This window comes from Triticum aestivum, chromosome 4D, assembly GCF_018294505.1.
Source record: "Triticum aestivum cultivar Chinese Spring chromosome 4D, IWGSC CS RefSeq v2.1, whole genome shotgun sequence".
In the NCBI taxonomy this organism is placed as follows: Eukaryota; Viridiplantae; Streptophyta; class Magnoliopsida; order Poales; family Poaceae; genus Triticum; species Triticum aestivum.
This window is the reverse complement of record NC_057805.1, coordinates 490,679,314-490,688,987: the sequence shown is the minus strand read 5'-3', so window position 1 is coordinate 490,688,987 and position 9,674 is coordinate 490,679,314. Positions and strand designations below refer to the sequence as shown.

At 43.4% G+C, this 9,674-nt stretch overlaps 1 protein-coding gene across 2 annotated transcripts; it reads left to right on the top strand.

Moving 5' to 3' along the window:
- Positions 1-389: 389 nt before the first annotated feature.
- On the top strand, positions 390-9,423 carry LOC123098943 (uncharacterized). Of its 2 annotated transcripts, none has more exons than XM_044521029.1 (10): positions 390-592; positions 791-2,512; positions 2,600-2,737; positions 6,348-6,422; positions 6,667-6,708; positions 6,818-6,907; positions 6,995-7,078; positions 7,183-7,275; positions 7,585-7,664; positions 7,740-9,423. In XM_044521029.1, exons 2-10 carry the CDS (start codon positions 905-907, stop codon positions 9,043-9,045), a joined length of 3,516 nt encoding a protein of 1,171 aa, XP_044376964.1. In that variant the 5' UTR covers positions 390-592; positions 791-904; the 3' UTR covers positions 9,046-9,423. The 2 variants fall into 2 exon arrangements, with proteins under 2 accessions (XP_044376964.1, XP_044376963.1); XM_044521028.1 differs by having other exon boundaries at positions 6,995-7,099.
- Positions 9,424-9,674: the final 251 nt, after the last annotated feature.

Here is a 9,674-nt window from a genome sequence, read left to right as displayed (position 1 = left end):
TAATAAAAGGTACCCTCCGTTCCTAAATATAAGTCTTTGTAGATATTCCACTATGAACTACATACGGATATATATAGATGCATTATAGAGTGTAGATTCACTCATTTTACTCCGTATGTAGTCCATACTAAAATCTCTACAAAGACTTATATTTAGAAACGAAGGAAGTATTAGTCATGCAGTTTATGAAGCTGCATGGTCGAAGTGTGTGCAGCACCTGGCGAGAGAGCCCGGTGGGCTCGACCGTACGCGTTCATCACACCTGCGGGTAGCATCTAAACATTTCCGGGCCATCTCGCCAGCAAGTGCGTCGCATCCTAACATTTCCGGCCCGTCTCGCCAGCAAGTGCCGGGGCCCGAGGCCTTGGCATAGCCCAACTCGAGCGACCGTCTCGGGTTGGGTGTGTCTCTCGTCTCACCACGAGCCGGAGAGACGGCGAGGAGGAGAGAGAGAGAGAGAGAGATCATCCAAAACCCCAATCCCCGCACGCCGCAGCCACCACCCCGGCGAGCCACCCACCGCCACCGCCACCGCCACCGCTCCCGCCGGAGTCCCGCCTCCCCGGCCCGCCCGGATTCGCCGCTCCTCCAGGTTACTTCCGCCCGCCCCTCACAGATTCCTCCCCCCTCCCTCCCTCCCCGTAACCCCGTTCCTCCCCGCCGCCCGCGCTCGACGCTCGACGCGACGCGGGCCTCCCGCCCCCGGGCCCGCCGCCAGGGCAAGGCTCGGGGCGGGCGCGCGTGGTTATCTCACGCCATTCTGACATCCCCGCTGGTGCGATTTTTGCAGGGAGGAGACCCGCATGGTGGCGCCGACCGCTCTCCGCGCCCCGGTCCTGTGATTATGCTCCTGATAATTTAGGATCTCGCTGTTTCCGACGAGGTTGCTGCTCCGAGGGGCAGGATGAGCAGCAGAGCGCAGCAGGGCGAAAAGGGCTCCGAGTCAGCCGCCCGCACGCGGCCTCTGAGCATCCATGAGATCTTGCTGCGGCGGGAGAAGAAGGCCCTCGCAGAAGCTAAGAAGGCTGCTGCGGAGGCTAAGAAGGCCAGGGAAGAGCTCCAGGGCAATGATAAGGGTAAACCTAATCACTCGGAGCCAGGAAGAGGGCACAAGAGCAGAAAGGATCTCAAGGATGTGCCTGCGGAGGGTTCCAAAAAGGAGAGCGTTAGAGATGCGACAAGGGAGGACTCCAAGAAGGATGATGTGCGACGTGCGTCTAAGGAGGGTTCCAGAAAGGAGAGCATTAGAGATGCACCCTCCAAGAAGGATGATGTGAGGCATGCATCTAAGGAGGGTTCCAAAAAGGAGAGCATTAGAGACGCACCAAAGGAGGTCGCCAAGAAGGAAAACTTGAAAGAGAGGCCAAAAGATGGCTCCAAGGTGGATGAATTGAAAGATACACCAAAGGTTCCAAGGAAGGATGACCACAGAGATGCACCAAACAAGGGCTCCAAGAAAGAGAGGTCCTCTGTAAGGGATGATAGTCAGTCAGCTGGCAAAGACAAAGATGCTCATGATCCGCATAAACATAGCACAAGCATGAGAGGCCGTCCTGTTGAAAGCAAAGATGGAAACCATGGTGAAATCAGAGCAAGAAATGGTGATGTGACAAGATCTGAGTCTCTAAAGGGACCGGGGAAGAGATGGAATGGCGAACCTGTTCACAATGATAGAATCATGGAGAGGAGCGACAAGCTCCGGAATGAAGCAAAAAGGAAAATCCATGGTTTTGATGATGAAAAGCCTTCATATGTTGATCGACCGGTGCTGAAGAAACATGATTCCGCGCGATTCCGAGTTTCCAAACACTATGACATAAATGATTCAAGGAGAGAGTACGGAAAACCATACCGTGAAGAGCCCAGGTCAAAAAGGAGAAGGTCAAGAAGCAGGGATCATGATCAAGGAAGACGTGACAGATCTCTCTCACTATCCCCAAGGGAACAAAGGCGTAGCTACCATGGAAATGATCATGACAATTATCCTCCTGGAAGGAAGTATGCTGAAAATGACAGGTACAGAACATCTGATAATGTTGGACAAGGTGGTGGGTCTTACCAGAGATATGAAAGTCGGCTTGGTGGCTACTCACCAAGGAAAAGGAAAACAGTGCCACAAGACGAACAATTGACTACCACGAATACCCCACCAGTCATTCGATCACCAGAAAAGAAACCAGCCACGTGGGATCAGCCTCCCACAGCAGCAGACCAATCTAATTTCTTTAGCAATTTGCAGCCAATTGTTAGTCAAACCTCATCTGTTTCAGTCAGTTTTAGCGCACCAAAGCAGAACCCTGCTACTGCGCTTGACACTATATTGTCAGGGAATAGTTCGTCTACTGATTCTGTCCAGCTAACACAAGCAACACGCCCACTTAGGAGGTTGCACATCGAGAATTTAACTAGTTCAGCTTCAGAGGATATGTTGATTGGTTGCTTGAATGACTTCTTGCTGTCATCGGGTGTTAACCGTATCCAGAGGTCTAAACAACCATGCCTCAGTTGTACGGTGAGTGATCTACCATCTGGTTGTTCATACTACTTTGCCACATTTTCTTTGTAACATTTATCCACATCCTATGCTCCTTCAATGCAGATAAATAAGGAAAAACGCCAGGCATTTGTTGAATTTCTTACACCAGAGGATGCTACAGCAGCTCTTTCTTTCGATGGAAGATCTTTCAATGGGTCTACTCTGAGAATTAGACGCCCCAAAGAATATATTGAAATGGCAGTAAGATCTCCATACCTTTTGCATCTCTTCTTCTCAATTGATGGTTTTACCTTTTCCATTAATTGCTTGGGTGTTAGTTTGATCTAGATGATTCTCAATTTTAAATGTTTCAACTGGTATCTGCTGCAAGAATTTGCCAGCTGTTTCATTCCCCCCTTCCATTTGGAACCTATTAGTTTAGAAAATTTCGACTTGGCAAGGCATTTATTGCTTCTGTTCTAGATTATCTTTCAATAATTACTTCTTCCTTTAATATATACTGTCATGTGGGCTGAGGAAACATCTTAATACTATTACGATTTAATAGTAACCATTTTTCATACTGGGCCGTTGGTGCTCTAAATGATTATGAATCTGGTTATGTACAGTATAACATACTGAACATATTTTTAGGATACAAGACCATCATTGTTGTTCTACTGTGGTTCTGTTTCTTGCTTGTGCTGCATGACCTATGAGCTTTGGATTGAAGAATTCATTCTGCATGTAAATGATTAGGTGTGTTATTGTTTATGTTCCTGATTCTACTCGCCCTCATACGGGCAGGCTACTGATTGCTTGAATTAGTTTATATTCAAACCTTCTACGTGTTCTCCTAGTTTTATATTTAATACATGCCATATCTGATTCCTTCAGGTGTTGGCAGTTTTTAACATTTCAGAGGCTTCCTGCATGTTTGGAATTTATTTTGCAGCTAAATGACTTGCCTCAACTTGCACATGCTCTTTCCATTTTATGCTTGGATACCTTTCTTAATTGCCAAGCACTAGCATTTCAAGCACCACCCTTGTACTAAATGATATGATATCATAGGGAAGAAGCTCTTTGATCCTCTCGTACATTCTATCACTCAAGAATTGTCTAACCACCAAATGGCTCAGTAATGAAATCATAGCAAAAACAACATCATGCCATTTCGTAGTTGCTCTTTGCTTTCAGTTTTTTGCAATTTCAACATTGTAGTGCCTTGTCAGCAATTTGTGTATTATCAGCATGCTATGATTAATGTTGTTATGGTAACTCCTGATCCAGTGCTCTTATCAACTATTCCAAGTAAGAATTACTGATTAATATGGTTATTGAGTATCATATTCATTTCTTTTTGCATGTTTAACCCTTAGATATGCATGTTTTCTTATATCTCTTGTATGCAAAAGTAGCTGAGAGTAGTTATTTCAGATTTACTCATGGTGCAGAAATTATTTATAGTTGCTGGTTTGGATTTACTCATCACATATATTTGTATCCTTCGGGAAGTTTTTGTCTGATGGGCATGTTGGAATCTCTTAAATAGGGTATTTTAATTGGGTGTGTCATAATTCACGTTCAGGATCGTGAAGCAAAGGAATTGTAAAGCAGGCTTCCAGATATAGTGCCTGTATTGTGTGACTGCCACTTCTTCCAAAATCCATTGGTTGCTGATTACAATGCTGGCAGAATGCCTATGGTGGTCAGTTCATGGAAAAATAGGAAGACAGTTTGTACAGCATGGTTGAAGTAAATATATTATTAGCGAAGATTTGAGCATGATGATCATTAATCATAATCATCCAATCCTGGTTCCAAACATTTATGATCTTAATTCATGACAGTATAAATGGATTGTGGTATCATGAGTTGTCAAGTTTTTAATTACTCTGCATATAGTTTAGTGTGACATTTAAACTTGCTATGCTCTTGTTCACCGTACCATGTTTCTGCTCAGCATATTTCCTGGCCCAGATGATGGCATATTTAGCCCCTCTACTTTGTCCGGTTTAGTTTGGAATCTTTACTCTCAAAAGGACCCAATAACTCTGTTTGTACAATTGATTTAGTTTTTTAGATAAGCTAACCTTTATTTGTAACAATGATTAAGCTGACAACATCCTGGATACATCCAGGAACACTAAGCCGGTAGACCAACGATCAGAGAGCTTGCTCAACCTTGCCAACAAATGAGCCACCTTATTTGCACAACGACTAACATGAACAAAACTATAGAACTAAAATGTTTCGACAACGATTTGATTTCAGCAACAATGGCACCAACTTGAGACCGATCTCTTTCTCTTAATCAGTATAACTGATATAGTTAGTTCTCATAATCACGACTAAAAGTTTTTATGGCAAACTGCTGCAACTGAGATGTAAGTGGTGGGATGGTTTGTAGGTTACATGCAAGTGCAATTTGGCTTTGGGTAGGTTGTTGGCCTTCTCATTTCTCCCTAATGCCTCCTCTGCTCCTCACTAATATAAGTCTTGTCCAACACTACAGTGCAAGAAGGGTAGATACAAAAAGGAAACTCCAATCTATCTGGATGACATGTAAGCAAGAAGAGAAAGGAAACTAATAAATCCAGAATCAAACTCAAAGTTCAAGCTGGACTACTTTTGAGCACCTGGAACCATGTGACGAATACCAAATGTTTCTCTTGAAAACTTAGCCATCACACTTTAGAACTCTTCCTATTCTGCTGCATAGGGTCACCCTAATTGCAATGATTGGTTGCTTGGGCATGGTTTTTCTCCAAGTTTGATTTCGTGGGGTCGAGGATCAGTTATGTCAGCCGACAGAGGTTTTGTGGCTAGATGACATGCGATGTGTTTTTTAGCCTGTTGGTAGATTACAAAACTGTATCAGCATTTGCTAATGCCAGCTTGAATTGAACTGGGTGATACAACCAGGTGAATAGTCCCTCTAAGGACTATGAGTTATAGAAGGACCAAATATACCCAAGTTAATAAGAAACTGATCTGTTTGGCCTATGTAGAATACAGGGATCAAGGTGAGCCCAGGACCCAGAGGCAACTAAAGAGACTAAATATGCCATAATCCCCTTATTTTTAAATTCCCTTTTAGCCGTCTCATTGTTAGAAAACTATGTAGTAAGATGTAAAAACCTTTGTCTGATGGAATTTTAACCTGCATCCAGTGTGATTTTGATGTTATAGCCGCACCTGTGATTTTGGTGTTCAGAGGGTCTCGGTTAATCTTGTTTTCTAATGCACTTTTCTACTATGCTTATGAATTCAGATGTCTATAAAGTTGAATGTTGCAATGGTTATATTCACATTTTTAAGTTTTCTGCATGGACATTCTTTGGTATACTTGCTGTTTGCACCATTTGACCTATTTGAGTATTGGAAAGGGCAAACTGTCCATGGTGTAAATAATGACATTGCTATCTACTCATTTAGCGATATGTTTGCCATTAACGTACAAAGGAACCAAATTTGATCAACAATAATTGTGTTATAATATGAGTTTCTGCTTCCCTTGTCCAAGACTATTGCTGGCATACTTTTTTTAGACTTCATTGAGTATATTTGAGAAAATTATATATATTGGTTGGCCCACAAGTTAAGTCTGGCTTGTTGAACTGGACAGCAGAATTATATCACTGAATGCAAAACATCACTCTTACATAAAAGCGACCCTGAGAGTATTTAACGAGAAACCACATCTGTGTTTTATTTGAATGCTATAAACCGCTGTGTTTTTGCTATCGTGTTTTTAGTGTGAATTGGCTATTGTATATGATTCCTATAGCTTTGAAGTAGATTATGGTTTCTGAAACCTTTGTTTATTGCACTTTTAATGTTATAACACACTGTTTGTTCTCTGCAGCATGTTGCTCAAAAGAAGCTCGTGGAAGAAGAGATTAAAGAAGCATCTGATGTTGTTGCAGATTCACCACACAAGGTAACTTGCAGGGTTAGAGATGCTTCTTTCTATTTTCAACTCACCAGAATATGAGCAATTGTATTTACAAAGAGATATGTGGGTAGAAATGTTTTCATATTTTTTTCCTTGTTGATATCATACTCCAGTCCCCAGATATATATGATAAAAGTAGGGTGGCTTGTTCAAATTCGTTGAGCACAAGAAGATTCGACCAATAATTATTTAGCCTTCTCATGTGCTGGTCTACCTTGTAATTTTGCAGATTTTCATTGCTGGTATTTCTGGTGTTCTTTCATCTGAGATGGTAATACAATTGTGTCCATCAGTATATGCCCGTCATATGTTGCTCTGCAAAGAGCCGGCCGTTGAAGCATATGTTCCTGACATTTAGTATGCCTTTCCCACTCTTTCAGCTCGTGGAAATTGTTAGCTCATTTGGCCAGTTAGCTGCATACCACTTTGTTTGTAACGAGGACCTGGGTGGGCGATGTGCATTTCTTGAGGTATGGAACTCCTATTGCATCCAAACTAAGGCTTGTGATATGAATATAAAATCATCATACTTATCTGTGACCAATTTGGTGGAACAGTATATTGATCACTCCATTACAAACAAGGCATGTGCTGGCCTCAACGGGATGAAGCTTGGTGGGTGCATCCTAACTGCTGTTCAGGTTTTTCCCAATCCTGTCGAGGTGCAACCATTTTCATGCCCATTAATGTAGTGTATCCATTTCATTATTTGTATTAAGTCATATGCTGCTCCATTGAATTCCAGGTTCGCAATGAAGCTTCCCCATTTTATGGTATTCCTGATAGTGCCAAAGCGCTTCTTGAAGAACCAACAAATGTCCTGCAGCTAAAAAATGTGGTATGCCACAGTTTTGTCCCTGCTTGATTATGGTTCCTGTAAAATAATTACTCTTTTCACATCAAAACCATTGGTTACCTATTTTTCTCACTACTAGATTGACACTGCCGTTATCATACCAACCCAAAAATTTGTTTCCACCTGTGAGCTATTCACCAAACCATGAATGAATTAAAATAACACAGCAGTACTCTGTTCTCTCACTAATTTGTGATATTGTTGTAGTTAAAAAACACAAGTATCAACCCATTTTTCACATTCTGAAGGTTGTACACTTGTGAAGTGTTGATGAACGTGCTATTTATGTAGTTTGCCCAAGAAGAATTTTTGGCACTTTCAAAACCTGAGCTGGAGGAAATATTGGAAGACGTACGCATGGAGTGTGCAAGGTATATAACATTCTGTTACTTTCATGTTTACTCATTGTTGTGGCTAGTAGCTTACATTATGCACGAGATTGGCAGGTTTGGAGCAGTCAAATCCATAAATATTGTAGAGTATCCTGCTAGCAGTGACAGCATTACTGAGGATGTCCTAGTTGAGCCCAAAGATGAGCCAGTAAAGCTTGAACCCTCTGAATGTCGTGCCAATGATAACTGTGTGGAGACTGGAGCAGATTGCTCTTTACCAAGTAGGAGCATAGTAGTTCCTTCCAACCCTATGGAAATTACAGGTGCTGAGTGCCAGGATCACAAAGAGCTTGACACACTTCGTGAATGTGATGCATCTGTGGCGGCAGATCAGTATACCGACCTAGATGACATCCATGCTAGAGCTGCTGGCCCCACAGTGGATCAACAAACAGAGAGCGATCATATGGATTCTGTGCAGGCTGATCAAGATGCTACTGCAGTGGGCGACATCCATGCTAGAGCTGCTGGCCCCACAGTGGATCAACAAACGGAGGCCGATCATATGGATTCTATGCAGGCTGATCAAGATGCTACTGCAGTGGGTGACATCCATGCTAGAGCTGCTGGCACCACAGTGGATCAACAAACGGAAGCCGATCATATGGATTTTACGCAGGCTGATCAAGATGCTATTGCAGTGGATGACATCCATGCTAGAGCTGCTGACCCCACAGTGGATCAACAAACAGAGGCTGATCATATGGATCCTCTGCAGGCCGATCAAGATGCTACTTCAGTGGGCGACATCCAAGCTAGGGCTGCTGGCCCCAGAGTGGATCAACAAACGGAGGCTGATCATGTGGATTCTTTGCGGGCTGAGCAAGATGCTACTGCAGTGGGTGACATCCATGCTAAAGCTGCTGGCCCCACAGTGGATCAAGAAATGGAGGCTGATCATATGGATTCTACGCAGGCTGATCAAGATGGTACTGCAGTGGACGACATCCAAGCTAGAGCTGCTGACATGGATTCTACACAAACTGATCAAGATGCTTCTGCAGTTGGTGAAGATAGTTTAGGAGAAGGACATGCAGGCCCAACAACTTTGGAGGCCTGTGGTTCTACTACACCCGGAGATGTGGTGGAGACATCCGAAACTGAGAAGGAGCAACAAAGCGCTGATGATGTGAGTGAAAGTGGTGAAGAAAAACAACCTGTGGCTGTGGCTGACACCAGAGACGTTGCTCCAGTTTCAGACACCATCGTGCTGGAAGCTGGCTCTATACTGGTGGAGTTCATGCGGAAGGAGGCTGCATGCATGGCCGCACATTCCTTACATGGGCGCAGCTTCGGCGACAGGACCGTGTCTGCTGGATATGCCCCTCATGATCTCTACCTGCAGAGGTACCCGAGGTGATTTCCGCCGCGACGGTGATGTTCCGTTGGCACCTGATGCTTGTGGCTGTAACAGAAACACATAGGGCAGGTCTTGTAGTTTTGATGTTTTGGATGCGTCAGTCAAGTAGCTTGGGATCAAGATGATGTACCGTTAGTTGGGAGGTAATCTAGTAGGAGACCCATAGCAGAAGCACTTTTGGGGTGAAGACAATGGGATAACCACTGGCCGTTAACATTTTTGTTGTGAATTTTTTAGACCTGTATTTTTGCAGTGAGGGGAAAGGACCTGAACATTCCCTTTGTTATCGTTGCTGTTGCTTTTGGGTTACATGGGTTGGTGTGAGGCTCTTTTATTATATATGAAAAAACAGACACTTATACTCTCTCCCCATGGTAATTTCCATTGGCCATTTTAGTTGCTAGTACGAACAGGTGGAACTTCATATTTGCTATCTGTATTGAATTTGCGAAATGCGCATCTCTTTGCATTGCCAACTTACATGGCCTCACCCCAATGCACGCATCGAGTTTTGTGAGCCCATTAATTGCAGTCTTTTTTCATTTTGTTTGGATAGTAGGCAGCTCATTCAACTTTACTGGAAATATCACTTGTGAAGAATGTCAAAATATACATACACGCTAACTTCA